Source organism: Mytilus galloprovincialis, chromosome 1, assembly GCF_965363235.1.
Source record: "Mytilus galloprovincialis chromosome 1, xbMytGall1.hap1.1, whole genome shotgun sequence".
In the NCBI taxonomy this organism is placed as follows: domain Eukaryota; kingdom Metazoa; phylum Mollusca; class Bivalvia; order Mytilida; family Mytilidae; genus Mytilus; species Mytilus galloprovincialis.
The window spans coordinates 53,667,388-53,693,530 of record NC_134838.1 but is presented as its reverse complement, the minus strand read 5'-3'; the positions used below and the strand labels follow the sequence as shown (position 1 = coordinate 53,693,530).

The 26,143-nt window shown below is 31.5% G+C and overlaps 1 protein-coding gene across 2 annotated transcripts; it reads right to left on the bottom strand.

Annotated features, from left to right (window-relative positions):
* Positions 1-1,359: 1,359 nt before the first annotated feature.
* Positions 1,360-13,529, bottom strand: LOC143078741 (integrin beta-like protein C). Of its 2 annotated transcripts, none has more exons than XM_076253690.1 (9): positions 13,371-13,529; positions 11,392-11,639; positions 10,703-10,878; positions 9,596-9,702; positions 8,886-9,157; positions 7,925-8,086; positions 5,990-6,090; positions 5,143-5,332; positions 1,360-1,712 (listed from the first exon to the last, which is right to left on the bottom strand). In XM_076253690.1, exons 1-9 carry the CDS (start codon positions 13,476-13,478, stop codon positions 1,682-1,684), a joined length of 1,395 nt encoding a protein of 464 aa, XP_076109805.1. In that variant the 5' UTR covers positions 13,479-13,529; the 3' UTR covers positions 1,360-1,681. The 2 variants fall into 2 exon arrangements, with proteins under 2 accessions (XP_076109805.1, XP_076109815.1); XM_076253700.1 differs by lacking the exon at positions 1,360-1,712 and adding an exon at positions 2,743-3,674.
* Between the last annotated feature and the right edge of the window lie 12,614 nt (positions 13,530-26,143).

Here is a 26,143-nt window from a genome sequence, read left to right as displayed (position 1 = left end):
TAGTCTAACTGACAACCTCTTTACTTCATACTGAGAATGTCTTGTCATAGTGAAAGTACAAAAGTAAAAAGAATGAAAATGGCACGTACATTTTTATGTTTATGTTATTTGCAAAAACTTTTCCCAGAGAACCTTACTTCTATCTGGTATTTTTTACTAACAATGTTAAACCTTGAACAGAAATGATATGAACCTACAGTCTTATATTACATGGGAAGGGGCACTGAATGACCTAATAAAAGGGGGGGGGTGTTTCCAGTCATGCTTCAGTGATTCCCTATATAATAAACCAACATTTTCCAGGGAAAAAAGGGGGGGCTGGGCCACCCTGGATCCGACTATAAATGGATAAAAGATGTCCCTTTATGTTCATAATGAGAAAAGCCAAAGGAAACATGGAAAGGCTTGCATAATTTGGTAGACCAAACTTCCTCCGTTGACAACCGCATATTCATTCAAATCATCATTTGTACCTGTCCAAGTTTATGTTGCAGCATTTGGGCTTGTTTTCCCTTTGGACTTAGGAGGGACTATGCGCCTAACATACATTTCAATTATATATCTGATTCACGTTTCCCTCCATGTTTACTTTCCAAAGGGTTCGGGGAGATAACTTAGATAAGAATGCACACATAATAAAGGTCCTGTGTGGGACGTAAATTTAATGCTCATTTTTTAAATCTAGGAAAAGTTGTTTAAATTTTGGGAAGAAATTATCAAATTGAAGTTTTTCAAGCCGGTAACTAATGGTTCTGAGGAAATTTATTGCGTAGATAATCGTTCCAAAATTTGGAACGAATTTCGAAAGCCGGTGGCAGTGATTGATGGAGTAAGGGAAAACAGTTCCGGAACGGAAACGATCACTGTCCGGAGTTTGAAATAAATAGTGCACATAAATGAAAGGAACTGTGACGTGTACGCTAATACATCAGTAATCCCTCAATTATTATTTGTTCTTCACAAATAAACACAATGCAAAAATATTTAAAACAAAATGGAAAATGTGTCTGTGGGTCACTGATGATTCTACGCCTGTATATAACTTTATAAACTGGCATATTATGAGAACGGTAAAATGAAACTAACCAAATTCTGTGTTTTGGGGTAATAATCATTGCATATAAGTTCATACCATTTGGTTGAGGTAAACTTTATAAATTGAACGAAACCAATTTAAGGACATACGTACGGACGGACGGAAGGACAAGATTTACGCTTTAAGCGGAGACATGGACAACTTTTACAAGCTTTATAGAGATGATCAAGCTTGAAAGGCCCTCAAGTATAGCAAATCCGAACAATGAATCATAGCTTTGCATGAGAGAGATATATTCCGTAAATAATAATAATTTCAAAAACTCAAGAAGAAATTATTTCAATAAAATAATAACCATAAAAAAACTTCACACAAAATAACATACAATACAGAAAAGTAAATATACTCTTATACAACGGAAAAACAGTAACAAAAACAATATACACAAATTCATAACCGTATCAGGAAAGAATCGTAGCGAAAAGCACGTAACCGTACTGATAAGAAACTATGCCGTCCCACTTTGTACCGGTCGTTGGGGTTGTTATACTCCATAGAATGACAAACTAAACAGATAAACAAAGGGACATTTCAGTATTTGGTTCAAACTTTACATTTAGAATTCATGCTTTCTCCTTTTGAAATCTAATTCGTTTCGACCAACTCCTCCTTCTTACTAAAAAATATAACAAAACGAAAACAAATCATTAAGTCAATAAGACCTTTGACGAAGATAATTCCTAAACGCTATTAAACAATATTCCGGTAATATAAGCACGTCATTTAATGCTAAGGAACATCACAAAAAGAAATATCAACAAAAGGATAGAAAAAGTGATTCACTTTGCACACAATATAGGTGCGAATATCAACATATGAAATTGGAATGGATATTCAATACTAAAAATGTTAAGCTGAAAATAAATAGATAAATACCATCGCATAATTAAATTCCGGATTTACATTAAATAGTATTCATCTTTATCTTTGTATTTTGTTTTGTATTATAAAATTCAAAATTCAAAATGCATTACATCATTGCATGAAAAGGGGAAAAGTAACTAGATCTTTTATATAAGTGTCATACGCCATCTACGCGCACCCTTGGATCCACACTTGAAATTGTTAGGACTGTAAAATATATCAATCCAGATTACTATTTTAACCATTTTCGTAATTATGAATGTACTCAACACAGGGCGGATATCACTATGAAAATACATATGGTTTTCATAAATATTGAAAAGAATTTTGTGAAATGTAAAATAATATACCAAATATGGAAGTATTAATAAGAAACGAATAGGTAGTCGGTAACGAATAAGAACCAAATCAGCATAAGAAATAAGGATTTAGTTACGAATGAGGAATATGTAACCAAATAGACCACTCTTGATTGTGCACACATTGTCAAAGCAGAAGCTTTTCATAAAAATAATGTGATTAGATCAACGCTTTCACATCCCTAGTAAATGTTTTAAAAAAAGTAAGCATTTAATTGGCAATTAAAATAAGACAGTTCCAACCAAGAAAGAAGTGTGACTTCTACATATAATTTCCCTTTATTCTGTAGCTTTTTTATTGTCTCATTCAATGGCATCCTCCATTTTGATGATTATAAAATTTGACATGTATTACGTTTGATCGCACAAACGGTCTTTTAATCCTGCATATAAAATGAATTAAATTAATAAAATAAAACAAGCTATATTGATATAGAAATACCAAAAGTAGTCTTTATTCGTATATATTAACAAAAGCACTACTTGTATTAAAAAGTATGACATTTTAGTACAAGTATGTCTGTTATGGAAAAGAAAATTCTGAGTATAAAAAAACATATATACATAGCCCACAAAAAAGCACAAAAATATGTTAAGAAACAATATATAAGCCATTACTTACATAATACGTATATCCCTGTGATTTAAGACAACATACATGGCCGTGATATTTCTCTAGTTTAAAATTGAAAATATTTTGAACGGTAAATTTTCGTTTCACAAGCCTTTGGTTAAATTTACACCGCGTTTCTTCATGTGCAAAGTCGCCTAAACTTTCAGTAATATCAGCACATTAATTTGCTATCTTTCTGATTTCCGTTCATTTCTTTATGATTATATTTAATTGTATCACGAAAGCAGGAACAAAATTCATTATCATTTTAACAATTGTTTTCCTTAAACTCCTATTCATGTTCAGTATTTATATACAGGATATACTGTATTTGTGAGTTCATTAAAGAGAATTTTGATATAAACGTCAACAATATATATGTATCAGCATTGATTTAAAAAAATATATATTCATAGAAAAAACGTATTTATAATAAGATCCAATTTACACTTTTTGTATTTGAATCATACAGGAAAAAGAAAAGATACATTTATGAATAATATTCAATAAAAATATATATCAAATAACAAAAACATTATACCTAGAGTGTACTTAAATCTGAATATATAGTTGAGAAATGCTTAAACGGGTTATGGTAAAAAAAAAAGACACACGATTAATAATTTTATCTGTCTAGTAATGATGCCATATAATGTTAATTAGAAAGGAAAGAATAATGCAAATGTGAATTTGTACAAAAATTAAATGTAATACGAAAATATTGATAAGTGTTCTTCGTTATCTGAAAAAGAATAAAAATATCCCACTGTTAGTAAATAAGTAATGTGTAGTCATGATTAAACTGACTGTATAATTGCTTATATATCCTCGAAATCTTAGCTCAAATATATTGTTTATTAGATTCTTATTTTAGTTCTGAAAGGAAAACTACTCTAGGATGGCAATTCATGTTAATTTATTGTTTTCTGTCCTATGCAACCAAATACAAAGAAACTAATTCCTGTTCAACTAGTTATAAATGTTATAAAAAGCATTTTTCATGGTTTCAACATTATAACAAAATCAGAGAAATTGAATAAGATGTTTCCTACATTGCTGCGTGAAGGGATTTCTTTTATCACTTTAAAGACTCTAGCTTCCAATAACTGTTTAGGGAGTCCGCATGGCTGGTAAAAATGTATTTCAATATGCAACACACACTCATTTCTCGGCGACAGTCGAAATGGTAGCCATTTTTTTCATTCGGTTAAATCTAAATGCATTTATTGTTTATATTTTTTCGTCCGAAATATTTGTAAATACTTTACATTGGATGATGTTAAGCAAACAATAAAAACACATTTTATAATCAATTTGGTTTTATATCGCTCTCTCCCTTTATTAATATTGTTTTTTGGTTTTGTTGTTAAAGGGGCACTAGCTGTCAAGTTCATGTTCACAGATTTTTATCAAATTCTCATATTTGATTTATAACAATCTAAAACATTTATCCAAACTGTTAAAAGTCTAAAATAAACAATAACCAGTGCACTGGCATGAACATACGTAGCTTCGTTTCGTATGTATTTTAATCTAGACGCCATCAAATTAACCATCGGGTTGACCTCTTTAAGTCATCCGATGACCATATAAGCGATGTAAACATAAATATAGATACAATAGCTTAGGCAAACTCGTGCTGTTGCATTTTTCTAGATCTATTTAATTTTATAATATAGATGAAAAATAAATGTTTATCATCGTTTATACCTTATAAGAATGATCTTTTTTGGTTTACTTTTGTTTCACCTTCAATGTTGACATTCTTGTCCTTAAAAAAAACTTTACACATACATCTCAAACTAAGGGGTTAAATGAGGTCAAATTATTCACTTGCAAGTGAATAATTCATAATCAATGTTTTTTTAGCTTATTTTGACAAAATTAAAACGTACTAGCTGCCAAAAACGAATTATTATTTCACTATTTGCATTTAATTAATGATTGAGCCAAAAAAGTAAATATTAGATTTTTTATATATCTCGCAGCTAGTGCCCCTTTAAAGGAAATCGTAATATATTATAGCTACATGCACAAGAAGAATAACATAAAAAAAAGTCTTTCTCTCTCATTTTCGCAGGCAATAAACAGAAATAAAATGTACGGCAATTTATGAATTTATATCATACCTACGCATTTAATTTCATTCTACATATTAATTAACTTTTTTCCTGAGAAGAAACAATCACTAGAAAGAAAAAAATACCCACCCTTCAGTCGCACAAGATCCTACGTGTACACATGATAAAACATGCTTGCACCATTCAGTTCCAGGAGGACAGCGCGTAATATGTCCAGTTCCAAGCTCGTTACACTGAACAAAATAAGAGGAGCAGCTGGTTGCCAGGTAAAATAATGGAGGGACGCCTGTTGTCGCTTCAATGCACTTAGTATGTACATCTATATTTGAAATAATTAAAAAAAAAATCATATCTCTTTTAAAGCAATATACAATTTCAAAATATAAAAGTTAATTTGGTTATCAAAGAAACTTCGAACAGGTCTCTTCAGTGCACTCTACAGAGTATAAATCCTTTTCTTAGTTTTTGACAGCTTAGAATGAGGAAAATGTAGGACATAAATTTGTTAGTTTTTTTTATTTAATCTATTTTGCTAACGGTTAAATCCTAATGCATAAGTGGTGCTGTTTATACTCTTTAATGCATACATAATTGATTTATTTTGTACAAACAGTTATAAAACAATCGTCTAAAACCTTTGTCTGTAACTTATCTTACATATGATCACAGAATCACATACTTTAATATCGCCAATTTAAAGCGTCACTGATGAGTTTTATGAAGACGAAACGCGCGTCTGGCGTACTAAATTATAATCTTGGTACCTTTGATAACTATAAAAATATCATTCCATTTAGTATTAATTAACGTTTGCTGTGATGAATAAAAAAAGATATGGATGAAAAATTTAAATAAGTTACATTTTCCATTATGGTATTAGTTTGATACACTAACGCATTGAAAGACATGAGTCTAGGTTCAATTTAAAACATTCCTTGAACATTGTTAAAATGATGTTTACCAAAACTACACTTACTTTCTGGTGTTTTAAAAGCATTGCAATCCTGATTTAGAACAACCGTATCGTCGGGTACCTTGTCTACCACGAGTGTAGCGCATGTCTGGTCTGAGGTTTGACTGAAATAGAAATATTCAAATTTGAAGGTTTGCTTAATGTACAACATTTCTATAATCATAACAAATAGTAGAATAAAATATGTAATTCAAAAAATAAATTAGCAAAAGCATCAAACTTACTATTAAATTGGATTTTTACTTCATGAAATATACTTCAGCTGCAATTGTCGCAATATTGAATACTTTATTAAATTGAAAATGGAAATATGGAATATGTCAAAGAGACAACAACTCGACCAAAGAGCAGACAACAGCCGAATGCCACCAATGGGTCTTCCATGTTGCTTCACTCGTTAAATACCCTTTAATAAAAATTAAAAAAAAACAACAACAAAAAAACACAATTTTAGAAATATTCTCCTCAACATGTCGTTTAAGATATATATATATATATATATATATATATATATATATAATATATCATTTCCTTGATATCAAATAAAACTATAGGCTCTTAAGAGCCTGTGTCGCTTACCTTGGTCTATGTGCATATTAAACAAAGGACACATGAACAAAATTGGTGATGGTGATGTCTTTGTAGAAATTACTTTACTGAACATTTTGCTACTTACCATTTTCTCTATCTATAATAAACTTGGCCCTTAGTTACAGAGGAAAATATTTTTTTAAATTTACAAAAATTTACCAAATAAATGAAAATTGTTAAAAATTGACTATAAAGGTCAATAACTGATCATTTTGTTCATGTGTAATTATTTGTATATCTTACTTTGCTGAACATTATTGCTGTTAACAGTTTATCTCTAATCTATAATAGTATTCAAGATAATAACCAAAAAACGGCAAAATTTCTTTAAAAATTACCAATCGGGGGCAGCAATCTAACAACCGGTCCAATTCATCTAAAATAAATTCACAGCAGATAGATTTTGACTTGATAAACAATCAACCACTTGACAGATTTGCTCTAAATGCTTTGGTTTCCGAGTTGTAAGACAAAATCTACATTTAGCCATGGCAGCCATCATTGTTGGTTGGCTGGGTCACCGCACACATTTTTAATCTAAATACCCTAATAATGATTGTGGCTAAGTTTGGTTAAATTTGGCCAAGTAGTTTCAGAGGAGAAGATTTATGTAAAAGATTACAAAAATTTACAAAAAAAATGGTTTAAAAAAACTATAAAGGGCAATAACTCCTTTTAAGTGGTCAACTGACCATTTTGGTCATGTTTTCATATATGTTGATTTTACTTTGCTGAACATTATTGCTGTTTACAGTTTATCTCTATCTATAATAATATTCAAGATAATAACCAAAAACGGCAAACTTTCCTTAAAGCTACCAATTCAGGGGCAGCAAACCCAACAACCAGTTGTTCGATTCATCTGAAGGAGTAGATAGATCTTGACTTGATAAACAATTTTACCTATCAGATTTGCTCTAAATGCTTTGGTTTCCTAGTTATAAGCCAAAATCTACATTTTACCCCTATGTTCTATTTTTAGCCATGGCGACCATCTTGGTTGGTTTGCCGGGTCATCATTCACATTTTTAAAACTACATACCCAAATGATGATTTTGGCCAGGTTTGGTTAAATTTGGCCCAGTAGTTTCAGAGGAGAAGATTTTTGTAAAAGTGAACGACGACGGACGACATAAATCGGACGACAGACATCGGACGACGGATGACAGACGCCAAGTGGTGAGAAAAGCTAACTTGGTCCTTCGGGCCAGGTGAGTTAAAAACGGGAGTACATAGAATCTCATGACATAAAGTCTTGTTTTACGAAATTAAGCTAAATTAAATAATTCGTTTTGAAATTATCTGCCGGTTTGTTTTAAAACTTAATAGAATAAAAAATATTCATACCCTAAATTATCAACTGCAGTGTAACAAAACAAATGGGTGCCTATCTGGCTTTTCATTGGTGTCCAAGTCACTGTCACAAACCATTCTCTTCCAGACGTTCCAAATGGAAATAATGCTGATTTGATCATTCCTATTGGTGAAACGGTGTCAATAGCTGTAACTCTAGTTAATAATGTATAAAAAAAAATGTTAATTAGATTTCTGATTGATATACAGTTTTTCAACGAATGTTTTCAAATTTCGAAAAAAGGTATTTATGTACCATAATATGACATAAAATTCAACTTCATCAGTTTTTGGTAAAATAAGAAACTACATTTTCTTAATTCATCAACGGTCAATTTAAATATGCGTTTAATAAGCTAGTTGTTTTGTAAGTTCTTATTCGTGAATTTGTATATATCCTTATAAAAATGTGGTAACACTGATGAGTTGAGAAAAGCGAATTTAAAAAGTTAAATTATAATTAACCCCGTTCGATAATAATGGACAACCGTAAGACTGACATTTACGCCATTAATCTATGATGGTCAGTTATGTGCCCCTACCACCGTTTCATAGGTATTATACGTTCATGAGACAACCTAACGACCAAATAACCAGAGACGTTAAAATGTATGAAACATTTTTTAATAATAGATCGGTGTCCTATAATATGTCAAGCTATAAAAGAGGTCTTCAGTTTTCATCAGCATCAGATATATTCCAAAGAATCGGAAAATTACTGAGAAATGTGATACTTATTTATCTATTTTGATGATTTTGTTTATGTACTATATTATTTTAAGTAGGATGAAGACTAACGTCTACAAGAAGTTGCAATTTTCAAGAGTATATTCTAGAAACTTATAAGATTATCGTTTTCATTTAATTTCCGCTTACGCAGGGTTGCACAAGTTTGAAATAAAATGTTCCCTATCTTTATAATCTTAAGTTACTAAAGCATGAACGTCTTTCCTACCTTAACGTTGCCGCACCACTCCTAGCAATAATCGACTCATTAAAAATCTTGTTGGCAGAACTATGAAGAATTGAACCATCAGTTATTACATTCTGTGGTAGAATAGGCCTCGAGGTACAAGATGCGTTTGAATTAGCAACGAAGATCAAAAACTGCAAAGAAACACTGCTGAAAGGAACTGTATCGGTAGTCTTCTGGAAGTCTTCGATTTGCAAAGCGACAGCATACCACCCCGTGGATTGTGTTGCATTGTAGGTCAAAACACAGGAACTCTAAACATAAACAATACACATATGCGCTTTGAAGATTTGTTCCGTTTGCTTTTCTTATCTTAATATCTGATATAAAATGTATTGAATAAAATGTGTCTGTATGAGTGAAAATCCTCACAAGAAGCTTGAATTTCGGTATTTTTGTTATTCTACTTTTTAAAGGAACGTTCTGATGAAACCATCAATTCTAAAGGCAGGTACATGAAGTTTTCATTATCATAGTGAGTTTTTTTTGTATTGTTCTTATATCGTAATACCTTTAATTTTAGTTCGCCATTCGCTTTATTCAACTAGATAGTACAATACTGAAAATGAACTATGGTTTCTTAAGCCAATGTAGAGAAAATTCTGAATCGAAGGATTTTTTAGTGTTCTTGTTTTATTTTCCATAACATTGAATTTCATTTGTATGGGATTGCGTATTCATTTACGTTTTACCTGATCTAAATAAGAACCACTCAGTGTTTCACAAACACCACCACATTCATCATTTGGAGTTAGTTTAGACCATCGACACTTAACAACATCACCGTCATCATCAGATACTACAAAATCAATTATCAATATAGTGATCGCAGTCTAGTTTTAGTTTTAAACTTAGTTTGATTTTTTTTATTAATATTTTGAGTTATACTTGGCCTAATGGCGAAAGTTCCCTTTCTCTAACCCTGACATATGAATTGATGAAAGATCAATAAGTGGTGTGCTATAAATTTTAGTTTTACCATACTTCAGTTAGAAAAAAACAGTGGGTTTAATGATAATAACACACTCCCAAATCATTCGCATGCATTGATTGACTGTTTCAGTTTCAGTTTCACTAACAAATATGCAATTATAAATATTCAATGTTCTTATTACAATGCACAGTGAAATTGCGGGATATATTATTTTTTTCCTGAAACGCCATAGTAAGCATAGTAAAATTTATATGCGGATGTCGAAAGAAATATGTATTTAGCAATTTCACTTTCGAAGATTTCACTGAAAAATTATGAAACAGATTTATTAATTTATCGTACACATCGCAGTAAAAATGTATTCTAAAACTTAAACTTAAAACTTAAAATAGCAATTTCTCGAAACCCTGTTCAGAAAAAGTTGTTTGAAACATATTTTTGCATAGAGGTTTAAGTTATATGATACAAAATCTATTGGAGTAATCGGTTTTTTTTGGTTTTTTTTGTAAATTTCAGATAGTACCGACAATGATGATCAAACGGGCAAAATGAACAAGATACTGCAATCCGTCTTAACGGCCTTACACTTCAATTTGTAGATTTTCGTGATTCTTTTTCAAACATCTTAATTTTAAAGATATAGATACCAAACACAATTTTGAGAATTGTTTTAAAGAAATTTGATTCAATTTATAAATTGGAAAAAATCCATCTTGTGAAGCATTTTACATGTAGTCGATGCATTTATACCTCTATTTTTGCAATATAATTGATCGTATGTCTTTAAATGTAAATGCTACAACGATTTGCATACACAGTTTTTAAAAAAAACGAAATACCTACGAATATTAGGAATGTAACTTACCGGGTATTTTAAGAGTATAGTCACATCCATAACTGAATCTTACTACAGGCTGCATTGCAGAGACTGGAGAGGAATTGATTTTTCCAGTGTCTTGTCTTACAGTCAGATTTGCTTTAGTCCGCATCCTCCAGTCTGAACTGCCTTCAGCTAGAGGTATCCAACAACAGCTTGAAAAACTTAAAAAAAAAAAAATACAATTTTTTAAGACTTAGTACATATATTTTGCGTTAAAAATATGACTGGCACATTTTACTGATATCAATGTTCATGTTGATATAAAGATGGTTTAATTATACAAACCAAAAAATACTACTTGCACTTGACGACACCAACGTCAATGGAACAAAGTTTTAATGCTACACCTTTCTTCATTGACATTAGTAGTTTTTATTGTCTGGATTGGGATTACAAATTCTCTATTTTTTTTCACTTTTCACATTTCCAAACCGCTTGCGAAAAAGTGTTCTTCTCAATTGTAAAATAACTGTTCCCGGCCAATGATCAGTTGAAATTTAATTATGAAGTCATATTTTTTGTGGTTTACTTCGAATTTCCGATTGTGAGGTTAAGATTAATTGGTAATTACGTTATCAGAAATGAATATCGAATATCATGAATTTTGTCCTCTTGAAAATGCAGAGGTCAACTCCCCGCTACCTACCTTTTTCGATTAATGGCAAAAAACTCACCCAAAAGTATACAGGTTGTTACTTGACGCTGACAGATTGTATTTTACGCTGTTAGTTCCTGATGTCCAATCTTCAGTGGCACTAAAATCAGTGCAGTAATAAGACATAGTGGTTATTGTATCACTGCATCCTTCTACACACTGTAAAGAGCCTTCACCAGGTAATAATGTTCCGTTCTCTATTGTGTTTGCATCGCAAGCGTGTCCAGCAGAACTTGCACGAAAGGCAACTCTATAGTTAATCTCAATCTGTAAAAAAGAAAAATAAGACGTATACAGAGAGCAATTCAACCACAAGATAGAAAAAAAAACCAAAGATAAGTTTAGAATTTAACAATATAATTTGTTTCTATATACCTAATCATACTATGAATCGCAATAAGTCTGGAAACTTTATGACTAGAATTAACAGATACTGCCGGAGATCTGCCAACAAAACGAAATTACCTAAATGACCATTAAACAATAATAAGATATAACAAGAGACATTACACTTACAAAGCTATGGAATACACTTTTGCACGTACATCACGGATGACCTAATTTTTAATAGTGTAACCCTTTTCTTTTAATACTGACCAGTGGAATAAAACACCACTTTAACACCAGTACATCCACGTGTATGATTTGTTGGTCCTTGTAGTAAGTTGTATTATTGGCAATTGTACAATACACCTGTTTATTGTGACCACTTTAAACTTAGTTAAGACATAGCATTTAACTACATTACTACTAATTAATGCCGTTGTAACAGAAACAGTACCACTAATAAAACATTATAAACAGCTCTATCTGTAGGAGAGATTTTTTCAGCACTTACCTAAATGAAGCTTATAACCTGCTGATATGGAATTGTGCCTTCCTTATATTAGTAGGTATAATTCGGCGTAGATAACATAGAGCATATGAGACATAGGATATTATAGCACTGCACAGACTTAATGAATACATATATGACATATTCAGGGTAAATTTTACGAAATTAAGTATTTGAAGTTATGTGGTTTTGCTTGTTGTTGAAGGCCGTACGGTGACCTATAACTGTATACATCTACGTGATCGACATTAAGACATTGGTGGATAATTGTCACATTGGCAATCGAACAACGTCGCCGTATTTTATAACTAAAAATACCAGTTATGATTGAGACTTTTCTTAATCTATCCACAAAATTTTTAATATGTGACGTTGTATTGCTGTAAAGGAAAATATTGAGGTATTATCGCAATCTCATTTGTTTATGAAAAAACTACGATTTTGTAGCGACACAAGCCTCATCAGGTCGTTTTGTATATTTTTGCCATTCAATCTTCAAATGGAATTTTAGTGATACAATTAAAAATGCGGCCTCATATATAAGTAAGACGGATGTTCAGAGAAATGCCTTATAATGTTTTTTTCATACAATTCTGTGTATTGAAATTCGAAAAATCAAAATTCATATAGGAAAGAGGCGCGAAATATACCATATCCAATCATTTAAGTTGAAAATTAACTCACAGTGCCATGGCAAAAACAAGGGGGAATACCACAAGACAAACAACAGTACACAAAACACAAAATTAGAACATTTTATAGTTCTGTTTTTCTTATAGGCAATCTTTACAATCTGGATCCGCAATGCTCTTCAACTTTGTACTTGTTTGGCTTTTATAAATATTTTGAGATGAGCGTCACTGATGAGCCTTATGTAGACGAAACGCACGTCTGGTGTACTAAATTATAATCCTAGTACCTTTGATAACTATTTTTGCATCTAGAACAACAATTTTCAACTGTTTAAATATCAGGACGCATGTGTCAAATCCCTTTAAAAGCTGAAAACAATTTTACAACTCAAAGTATTCAATTACGTTATATCCCAAACTATAATTACTGAGTTTTTAGATTTGATATATAAATCTAAATATATTCTGAATACGTAACAAAAAACATACATTGTGAAAAATTGTTATATGCAAAAAAGATGACTTTCTCACCTGATGATTGTCTGTCGGCTTCCATGATATGATGCCGCCACGAAAATGACTGCTCTCTGCCAAATATAAAATACAAGTCAACAAAAATGTCGAGAAAAAACACATCATGGTTCAAAGCTAATATCTTTCAATTCAAGTGGCAAACTTTGATGACTCCGTGGTCCACGTAAGTTGTTTTATATGTTTTGTAACAACAGACGCTGACGTATAGCAAAAATTGATTGGTTGAGAGAGCAGTCAGTTGACATTTTTATGAAGCCAAAGCAAAGCTGGACTGTTTTAACAATTCCAAAAATGAAATTTTGTCATACAAAAGATTTGATAAGGAAGTACCTAAAGATCATTTTCACATTTCTCAAAACTGTCAATTCTCTGTAAAACATTTATTTCTAGATCATGGTTAGATAATTACTTTCATATATGCATTTTAAAATAATCAAATATCACAAAAGTCGAACTATTTAAACATTATGTAATAATTCAACAAACAATACGTTTATTTTTTTTACTAACAGTGATTCATCAGAACCCTTCTGCGGACATTAAAGACACATAACACCATTGTACACACCGAAGTTAACACTTTAGGATGAAGTTAGAAATTATAATGAAAGTTGAATTTTATTGCGATGGAATGAGATATTATTTGGCCTTTTTAACTTTTTGAGATTCGAGCGTCAGTGATAAGCTAAGTGTAAACAAAATGCGCGTCTACCTTATAGACAAAATTTTAATCCTGGTATCTATGATGAGTTCATATTCATATTCATTGTAGCCATCTTCCTCGGCAAAACAACGCGCACGCAACTATCCCTCAATATTTCAACATGTCATATCCTTTCGGGGTTAATGAATAAAGAAAGAACGAAAAACCGACAAGAATGCAAAATTGGAAATTAAACTTAAATTCAAAGGCGTCTCTGATTCAAGTCGTCTCTGACGATATAAATTAAATGGGACCTAGCACCCACGTCTTCCTTTTACAATCTGGCATGTAAATCGTACCTCATTCATAAAACTAATATTCATATTGTCTATTAGAATACTGGTATTGCCTGGATTTATTTATATGATTTTTTGTAACATCCTGCCCTTATTAATAATTCTATGCAGGTTTTGATTGGGTTTTTGATATAGGCTACTGTCATATGGAGTTATACTATAGTTCCTAATTTTGTATTTAAGTTAATATCAGCAAATGTGCCTTTTTATGTGTCTTGTGTATGCAAAAGTTCTCTACGAGTATGTAATTGCAAATTGCATATTTTTAAAATATATGTCGTTGGGTTTTTTTTTTCATTTAAAATTTTCACCTGGTCTAATTAGTTGATAAAAGTGAAAACTAATCTTTTGCTTGACTTCGGATTTTTTTATCGCAGCACAATCTGTTGCCTAAATTATACAATAATTGGTCGCTTTTTCCATCTACATTTTATGAAACAAGTTCAAATTGAACTGTGAAAGTACTTTTTGTCAATCTACTATACACGTTGTGTTTCTGGTGTATCGTACTACTTCAGTAATGATAAAAACTGAAAAAGAACCATGATGTAGAATGTGATGTCTGTGTAGATATGGTTTGGATCATAGACTTGAAATGTGCTTTTCACTCATTATGAAATGTGATTAACACTTTGATTGCGAAGTTTCTAGAATGAGCATTGTGATGAATATGGATTTTTTCTTTGGCGTTATGTTTTCACTCTTCAATTTGTTTGGAAACTTGCTTGCTAAAAATGTTAACATATACGTTTATATTGTTGTCGTGCAGTCAAACGTTTGAATCATTTGAAATTTAGAAACTTATTGCGGCTGATTTTAGGCAACTTAAAAGATCCATGCACATGAAGTAGCGCACGAAGTTATATATTATCTATATTTTTTTTTAAAAGAGAAGACGTTTCTCCGCTACAAACATCTTAGACTACATTAAATCTGTACATTATCGATGGTTATCCGTACGAGGAAGCAATCCTTATCCATATTGTCATCGTAGACGAGAACCATGATTGAGTTTAAAAAAACCATTGATAATCTTTTGATTGCTGTTTTCCTGGGCAACATATGTAAGTGCAGGACTTCACAAAATCTAAGACCGTAGCGTAATGGGGGTAAATGAGGCAAATGCCTCACTTTTGAAACGACGACCACACTTTAGAAGTGTAATTTTTTTAATTTTTATATTTTACATTATCAATATGCGAGTTTCGAGTTTCAAATTATCTATTGGCACACTACATACTGTGTGTCAAATCTGCAGCAGCGATTGCAGCTTTTACCATAGCGGTGACGGTAAAAAAAAAAAAGTGTTCCGAATACAAATCAAAATAAAAAGCATGAAACAAATGTTAATGTCGTTACTAAACTGGTTGAAGACGGGTTATTTTAAGAGAAAATTCGATGAAACGGGTAACTCATGAGTATAAACACCCCCTTTAAGTGTGCTGGCTTATTACTTTACTTGGTTTATTTTTGAATCGATAACGCCATAGTAATACCAATGTTTACACTATCAACTCACTGAACAACAAATGTTAATCGATAAAAAAAACTTCATTGAACAAAAATATAATAATTATTTATAATTAATTTAAACAGAATCATGAAGCGTCTTTTCTATGGAAGTCTTTAATGTATAAGGCAATTCGTGATTTTTATTTATCTTTAATAAAAGTATGAAATATATTTTTTGTATTGTTTGAAATGTTTTTTCGTGTGTTTTTTTATTATGATCAGCGTTGTCTGGTTGTATGCTAGCGTGTTCCATTGACTTTAGTGCGGTAGGTCGTGGGTTCAAACACCGGTAAGTCAAACCAATGACTTGAAAGTTGGTAGAATAATGTGTCCAGGTAGGTTGACATGTCTTCCGGCGGAATTTAAGTATTAATGTTGGTCTACTGTCCTCTCTGTACCTATTCTTATGGTTTAACCGTTAATGATATGTATAATAAATATATATATTAATTGATGCTTATAACATGTTCTTGTCTTTTGGAAGCTTATAACTTGCTATTGGAAATAAATATAATATATATATATATATACATAAGAACGTGTGTTGAAGCTTTTCAATAGTACAAGTCACAGGAGAATCGGAAAGTTTTGGTTGACCAACAGAGATTAACTTTAATATTGAAACTTGTTTTGTTACTTACTAGGTTAGCTAATAAAAAAAACGCATTTCTGTTATATTTTTTTTTATTATTATAAATAGTAATGCTGAAATAAGCTTCTCCGGTTTCAACCACCCAAACCCCCTAAAAAAAAGACTCAAAATTTTTTCGACTCGCTCCGCTCGCCGATTTGCATCACTTTAAAGGCACATGCGCTACGGCCTTGAAATCGCTTTCTATTCTAAGTTACATAAATGAACAACCAATCAGATCTAGTTAATACTATTCAACAATTTCAAAATGATGTGTTTATCGACTGAAATTCATAGCTTCGTACCGATAGGTGAGATAATAATGTTTGCCTGGTGTGGTGTCTTTGTAAAGTCGTCCGTAATGTTGGTCCGTGAACACAATTATTTCGTAGTGCATTTCTTTTAGAACAAATGAAAATTTAAAAATCCCCCCTGCGCTTTCTCAAAGAAACTTTTACAGTGTGTTGTACTACTTTTGGGACAAATCATATCAAAATTATAGAAAACTTCATCGGCTTTAACTCAAAATATGGACACTTTTATGTTTAGGGCGTCTTGAAATCTTTTGACAGCTTCCGAAATGCTAATTTTCAACCTTTTTCAGCTGGACCAAATCACTACTTTCCTTTAAAATTCTGGACCCAAATTTTTTTACAGTGTAATTTCACCAATTTGAGGCATCAAACATGGAGAAATAAATTTGGAAGGGGTATAAAAATTAATGGCAAGTAACCCACTGTCAACACTAGGGACTATATTCGTGAACAACGAAAATCAAGGGACGACAATTGTGGTCTCGGACCTGTTATTGCATGAGTCTTTAGTAGACGAAACGCGCGTCTGGCGTATTAAATTATAAGGTTGATACCTTTGATAACTATTGAATAAAACCCTTAAAGGAAATGAGACATGCATTTTGTTTGTAATGATTTATAGAAAATCTGTATTTGAAATTTATGTATATGTAAAACTTTGAAAAGTCAATGTTTTGAACAGCTCGAAGAGAAGCGATAGTCGAATACTTTATTAGGGTATTGTGCCTTTTTAATAAGAAATCAACGATTTAAGTGATCGTGCACCTATATTTTTCCTTTATCATTAAGAATATTGTATGAAAAATCAAGATTTTAAGATATAAGTCCTCTCGCACTCTTAGTTGATTTAAACTTAGACTAATACATTGGGAACCTTTCATGGAAATATAAACAATATGCATGCTCCCCCCCCCTCCCCAACCGAACTACTCTTTCAGACTCGTCGTAGTTATTTTAAATGTGTGTAAATGGTTTACAGCTTCAATATCTTGATCATACTTGAAAGAAACGATGGTTGAATATTTTTTGGGGAGTTTTGTCCAAAACAAACAGACATAAGGTTAAAGAGGTCAAACAATGGAGTAAAGCAGTCAATATTATGCCACAATCTGTATTTCTATAAAATAAACAAATATGTCAAAAAAGTGAAAATGGCTTTCAGACATAAAATAATGACCTGAGTAAGGTTATTGGTTTCTTTGATTAAAATGCAAACTATTATTTACTTATAACAGAAATATTTAAGGATGTACTTCTGTGATCTAAAGTAAAATTAAATAAATCAAGAATTCAAAATTGATACTTTAAGCTGGAAGAGAATTAGTAAGGATCAAAATCAGTAAAAATATTGATAGGTCATGGAGCTCCTTTTCGAGATATTTGATTTATAAAATATGGCGAGAAAAGGCTGAATCGGACTTTTACCTTATATTTGCATTTATATTAATTTGGTCTCAAATCAAAACATACAAAAAACAAGAATCTGCTTAAAATTTGTCAAATTTTTGCCAATTTAAACTTTTCATACAAATAATGGGAAGTTTTGTTTATCCTACAATCGCTATCGCCACAATGACTGGAAATCATGTGAGATGAATTTAAAATTGCAAAACTGTCAATTACACATTAGAAACGAAATAGATTTAACACAATTCGTGTGTAGGATTCTAAAAATCCTATTGATTCATATTGTATATAAAATCCTTCATCGATCTTCTTCATCTGTATACAATTTTAATTCAATCATACAATAAAATGATTATATATTTTTAGTTTCTATAGAATAACACTAGTGTACTTTATAATACTGTAGGTATTTAATACTAAATAAAGATTCTGGGTTTTAAAAAAATGTAATGCTAGACGAAAGAGGGAAAACTATTATTCTGAATAGTTTAATGAAAATTGCTGTTAAATTATTCGAATTTCTGTTATAATTTTAATGAAACAAAACGTTGATCAATTGATTACTTTCAAAGTGCCTTGTGTTTTTCTTACAGTGTAACGATTCATTTGGGTCTTGCTTCATGCAGTTATATTTTTATTGTAACTGGATAATGATGTTTAAAGTTTATATCTATTTCAATTAGTGAGTTGTCAGTTCGCATTATAATTGAGTGGTATGGCATGCACATATTTAATTTTAAACATATCAGAAAAGAATAACCATTTAACTGTTGTCAGAAAAAGGATACTATTACCTCATATCTTTGCGGAAAAATCATATGTTTTATGATACAAATTAATATTGCATATTTTAGGGGAGTTGTGGTGAATATCACACCTCAAGCTGTCAGAACTGCCAACAAAAAGAACTCATCACGGTCGGACTTTCACTTGCGCAATACTGACACCCCTCAGTGTGTTATACGAAAAAAAAAATCTTAAAATAAACATTATTTTCAACGTCAATCCTAAAGAAGTATGTCTTTGCAAATAAAAGTCCAACGAAAGATATTTTAAAGTATAAACGAAAATCATATACATTGACACTCTATAAAAGATGTATTGCTTCTTATTTATTGATTTGATGTTGAAAAATGTTTTTTGATTATTTAAGTTTTTCATTTAATACATTCTATTTGAAATATAGAATTTCTAAATTGTTTTTATTAATTCGACCTTGAAAGTTAAATGCTTGTGTAATTGTGTTTTCGTCATTCGAATATTAACGCGTAGTTTTAGTTCTGTATCCAATCCATGTTTTCTGACCTTTTTTTTTGGAAAACATTCATGTCAGGCCAAGTTGACCTAAATAACGAGTGACACAGATTTATGGCAAAAAGGACCATAAGTTTTACAGAAAGGAAACATTTGTTGAGTAAATTAAAAGTAACTATTTTGAAACATTTACATAATAGATATTATCAATGTTCAAATACTACATTTTGTCGGTGATGTATCAATTCATGACACAAAATATCTCGCCACACATGAAAAAAGCAAAGGGATAGTCCTCATATTAAAGTCACACCACACCTTCGGTGACCTACTGGTTGATCACTTGAGATTGATCGTTTGAAACCAGATCGGGCAGATTATTTCGACTGAAATCGGAATTGTACTACAAAATGTCTTTCATATTCATGGAGCAAATAGTGTTCACTCGAATAACATATTGTAAAGTCAAAACTCATGATTCCTATAAAATACAAACATGTAACTTGTAGTTCAGTCAAACCTCAAAATTTCAAGGAGTTATACATTTTCCAATAACTTATTTTATACCATATATATCTTGGTGGGCCTTAACTGAAGCATTGGAAAACAAGCAACCTATGGTTGTAAAAGTAAACGCAGTTTAAAACAGTATATTCAGAAAAAAACTAATATGTTATAATTGATTGCAAAACACTGTACACGCTTCAGAAAGAACAGTAAATTAAATAATGTACATCTCTATCCAGCAAAATCTCCGTCATGACTAAACGAAAAGTGTATCAGTTAACCCTACCTTTATTTCATTCAGCGGCCATAATTTATTAATGGAGTGCTGGAGTGCTCGGAGAAAACCGTCGAATGTCGATATGAAAACTGACAATCCTAGTCAATTAAGAATGGAGTCGAGTGAACCCGCACGAGCGGATTTTGAACTCACAACCTCAGTGTTGACTGGTTAGTGATTACAGTAGAAATTGTAACTACTAGGACTACTAGGCTATCGAGTCCCCAGCATTATTTTTAAAAGATATTAAAAGTAAAATCACAAAAACTCTGGGGAAAATTGGAAACAGAAAGTCCCTAATCATAAGACAAAAGCTCAAACATATCAAACTTATGTATAACAACAGGCATTTTCTTATATCAATGGTGAATTAAACCTTGTTTTATAGCTACCTAAACCTCTCACTTGTATGAAAGATGCATCAAATTAAACCCTTTATATATGACGATCGTCGTGTTAAAGCAGAAATAAAAAAAAGTATCATATTTTACATTCTATTGTCCTGTCGAAGGATATCTTTTGTGAATCTATTATATAATTATTTTCATCAATTCTGCTATTTAAATCGGAGAACGTTATGGATATATGTTGAGCGTAAAAAAATATTTCACCGTGTTTATTTTTAAAATATCATTAAATCAGCCATAATCCTACAACTTGATATATAAAATTGTTTTTTCCGTCGTTCAGATGTCTTTCAAACTTTGCCAATGAATGTGAAAATTAATACATAATAATAAACTAAAATATTTTGTGTCAGAACCATTTTCTTATTTTTTCCCTTTTATAGTTGTTGATGTAAAGCTAAACCATTCTTGCGAATTTATAAAAACATAATGACATCAGTATTGAATGGTTAATTTATAATTAAAGATTAAACGCTGTGGAATTGGATTAACGCACTGAATAAAAATCAATCAAATGGTCTTAATCATTTAACAGGTACTAGTATTTAATATACAAAAGTGCAAATTAAAAGTTGCATCGAAATATTTATTGAAAATCATAATGTTAAGAACGAGCTACTGGTTCATCGAAATCCTAGCGATTAAAATACGGATTTTTCAGATATGGCAAGACAAAATGTAAAGTGATCAACAAAAAAAGCCTGGGATCATTTGTTTGTCTTTAAGATGAAATGACCAACTGTAAATACATTTGCAAATCGAGAATACTCTATATCGCTCACAAGCATGCGCTTAATTTTCGTGATTTAAAAAGGAATATGCTTCTTGTCATTTTCCCCTTCCAAGCATAACATTTTACAGTAGAACCTTGGTTCACGTTTAGCCAATTTTCCGGTAAACTCCTCAATGTGTTTTTACCAAAATACAATTGCTGTGTATCAGCAATCAATACCCAATGAAGTTAATGGAATATACTTCCCCACAATGCAGCTGATGTTGGGAGATATATTTAGTTTGTTTTATATATATATATATATATTTTTAATCATACGTTTCTTAAAACTGAGACTGATGCGTTATTTCATCGTATATTTCGAAACGAACATATCATATTGGGATATAGATAATCAATTTTCATATGGGAATAAGACGTAGTTTAATTGCGAACTACACATCTCACAACAATATTAAAATTAACACATAAGCCTAGCAACAAATGGTCATCGTATGGCACCTTAACCATTGTCCAAAACTGAATCCACATAGCAAGCTATAAAAAGCCTCGAAATGCCAAATTTTCAACATTTCAAACGAAAACATAATGGTCTTGTGTATTTAAAAACAAAAAGATAAACGAAAACCAAATATGATATAGATGTACTGCAGCAAACGAAATCCACTCTATTAAAGGATCATGCAGACTTGGAACAGGAACATACAAAATGTGCTGGAGTTAAACATGCTTCCCGGTGCGCAAAAACCCAGTTCTTTTATGGGACAGTGATAAACTTACGATTTTTACGATCAATCTTTAAAAATGAGTTGAAACAGGATTAGCTCATCAAATCTATACAAATTAAAACAAATAACAAAAACACAAAGAAAAAACACAATATAGATCTAAGAATTCTCGCATTTATAGAAAACTAATTCACAACCAAGAGTTAGACTGAAATATCAATCACTTCATTTCCAACATCTCATGGATTTAGTCAAACGAAGTCATTACCAGAAAACAGGATCTGATGTTGGCACTTTTGTACATTTCGCCATTTTCCTATTGGATGAAATGAAAATTTCCGCACGTTGTCTATTAAAAAATCTTTCAATACATAAATTCTTTATAAAGTCAGAATAGACTGCTTGACGTGTTGTCCCTTTAAGTTATAATTTGAATAATATAAAAAAAAAAGTGATACATTTTTGTAGATTTTCCCCAATGTTATATTAAATGGATGCAATTTCCGCGATATTAAAAAAAGTGCACCATCAATTTTTTGCATATTAATTTTAATTGATTTAGTTTCATGCAATCAAATATAAAAAACACTAGATCAATGACAATGGTTATTACTCTTGGCACCATCTATGTCATTGTTTGCCATGATCAATATGTCTGTCTTAGATGCAAGATCAATCATATTAGTTCAAATTGTGCCGATATTTCTGGTTTAAAATTACGAAGAAGAGCAACATCACAAATAATACTGCATAAAATGAAAATTGAGAATGGAAATGGAGAATGTGCCAAAGAGACAACAACCCGACCATAGAAAAAAACAACAGCAGAAGGTCACCAACAGGTATTCAATGTAGCGAGAAATTCCCGCACCGGGAGGCGTCCTTCAACTGGCCCCTAAACAAATATATACTAGTTCAGTGATAATGAACGCCATACTAATTTCCCAATTGTACACAAGAAACTAAACTTAATAGTATGTTTATTACAGAAATGAATTGATACGGCCCATGTAACGCGCATAATCTCTAACAGATTTTAGAAAATTAATTGGCAGTGAAGAAGCAATATATCTTATGAAATGGAACCGTAGAAGATAGTGATGATGTGAAAGATGGTCATTAAAACTCACAGAGAGTGATCTAGATTTGGAATACGTTTTTACTTTGTTCTGATACTCATGAATTCGCACATGACTACTTTGGGGTCTTAATTTAGTATTAAATAAGCTCATTTAATGTACATCGCCACAGACTGGACCTGACCAATTTCCTACTCTAATATGTTATGATTGCAACCATATGACATAGTTCCTAATTAACTCTTTTCAAGACATGTCTCTTTGAATCTTTTTACGAGTACTAAGTATATAGCTATTGGTGTGGTTATAAATGTTCTAGATAATGAGTCCTTTGACAGATAGAGAAGAATGAATAATTCCAAGTAAGATTTAAAACGGAACTTCCATTATGAAATGGCAAAATCTAAACCTCGAACACATGAAAACAACAAATATCATATTTCTGATTTGTACAATGATTTTGATTGCAGTAAATCGTGTATCAAACCTGGTATTACAGCGCTCGACAGTCATAACAAATTCCATTATATCGACATACATAGATGTGCGAAACACACAGACAAAGATGTTGAAATGTAAAAAATTGGGGTACAATTTTCAACATTGTATTGTATTTTTAATCACTAAAAAAATAATTTAACTATCTATGAGCACGTTAATGGTATCTATTATGTTGGGGTTAGGATATGATTATTTTGAAAGGAGTGTTTAAACAAATATTCTTGATTGAAACTACAACTACAAGCCAGATCTTATGAATGAAAAATGGGAATAAAGGCCTAAGAAGTTGTGGCTTAACGATATTTAAAAGAAAAGGGAGTAAAATTAAAAGTAGCTTCACACGAGATAAATGAGACAACACTTACACCAAACATCATGACAGTGGTTATAAAGCAACTTGTTGAAACCAATTTTATTTTGAACCCGTAGTTCACAGCTTCCGTAATTATGTATTTAAACTAGTGATGTTGATGTGACTGTTTGATTAAACTATTACAATGTCATTATATAAATTACATTGTTTCGACTACAATCGCACGCCAATCTTTATAAAGGACAGTTGATTGGATAAAAGTGATGGATTGCCACGATGGATTATGCTGACATTCTAGGAAATTTGCCTGGCGAACTGACCCAATGCTGTCGAGCAGTTGGCTAGGATCCTAGACTATTATGAACTGACTTCAGATAGCTGTCGATGTGAGGAAAAATATTGCAGATATGTTAAGATATTTAGTTGGGAACCATATTTTGATATTTGAGAAAAACAATATTTTGAAATCTTTAATTGTTTAAGAGAGTGAGAAAGTCGAGTATTGAACATGAATTGCAGATTATATTTTTTTGCAGTCTTATAAATCTCTTTTTGTAGTCATTCCACATAAAGAAATACAAAAAATCTGGTTTTGTGATTTAATAAGAATTGCAAATATTTAAATAATTCAAATTACCATACAGGATGATTTAACCATTGCCTGCTGAAGAGAGTGAAGTGGTAAGAGAGGCGTCATTCCGAATTTTCAAGAAAATAAATACAAGAATAACGAAATCCCCCCCAAAAAAAGGCATTGATTCCCGAGTCCCAATTAGTGTAAATAACGACCCCCCTACCGAAACAGTTGAAGAGCTATATGACAAAAATACCTAAAACAAATAGCCATATTCATTGTTATATCATAGTTCGTTTCTGTGTGTGTAACATTTTTACGTTGTGTTTTCGTTGTGTCGTTTGTTTTCTCCTACATTTGAGTGTGAATTCACATTACTATAAGACGTGTCACGGTACTTTTCTATCCCAAATTCATGTATTTGGCGTTCATGTTATATTGGTTATTCTCATCGGATTTTGTCTAATGCTTAGTCCGTTGCTGTGTGTGTTACATTTTAATGTTGTGTCGTTGTTTTCTTCTAATATTTAATGCGTTTCCCTCAGTTTTACTTTGTTACTCCGATTTTGTTCTTTGTCCATAGATTTATGAGTTTTGAACAGCGGTACACTACTGTTGCCTTTATTCATCTAAGAGCAATAAGAGACCTTGACGGGAATGAATATTTTGCAGTGGTAAGTTCATCAACGAAGTAATTTTGAAAATAAGACGCCACAGAAGTCGACTATCCATATGAATATACTGCTATTTATATGGTTAGTCGACCTTTCCATGGATAGAAACAAGTGCCTATGTCCAATGTCCATTACTATAAGACTAAGTAGTTTCATATCGTTTGCATTTAACATTAAAATATCCGATAAAAAACGAAGATGTTATAGCAATTATATGCCTTCATCAATAAGCAAACCCGATACCCCAATTAGCAAGTCATCCAAGGCCCAGATTTGAGAAAGTTTAAAGCATTCAAACCGAGAACACAAAAGCCTGATTTAAGCACAAACCAACAAACCAGTAACATAGATGATACACAGCAACGAACGACAACCACTAAATTACAATCACCTGATTTGGTGCAGGCACGTAGATAATGCGAGTTAAACGTATTTGTGTGCGTTGTAAATTACACCACAGACGTTCTTTATTCACAGAAAGTACTTTTAAATCATTATTAATTGACCATGATCAAGAAGATTGATAATGTATAATGTCTTTCGGATTCAAATAACTTATCAAAGGTAAGGTAATGCAAGATTTAAGGTATTCAGCTTGCAATTTAAACAAAAATACAGGGGAAAATATCAGTATCTTTTTGCATCGAAGAATATCCGACGAAAACGGTATACGTCTATTTTATCTACCACATTTCTGTTCATAAAAGACATCATGAGTTTTTGGTAAAACATAAAATTGAAGACTAGTTTGTGAAATGCATTACCTCTTCTGCAAATGTATCTTCACGCACGAAGCAAAAAGGGTATTATTTCAACTGACAAAGATAGGAAGCTTGTTTAGCTAAAGCTAGTATCGAGAG

Coding starts and splice junctions, on each gene's coding strand:
- LOC143078741 (XM_076253690.1), bottom strand. CDS start 13,478: ATGATGTGTTTTTTCTCGACATTTTTGTTGACTTGTATTTTATATTTG. Junction 6,091..7,924: donor ACTGCAGTTGATAATTTAGG/GTATGAATATTT, acceptor TTTCTATTTCAG/TCAAACCTCAGACCAGACAT. Junction 1,713..5,142: donor GGATCTTGTGCGACTGAAGG/GTGGGTATTTTT, acceptor TATATTTTTTAG/TAAGAAGGAGGAGTTGGTCG.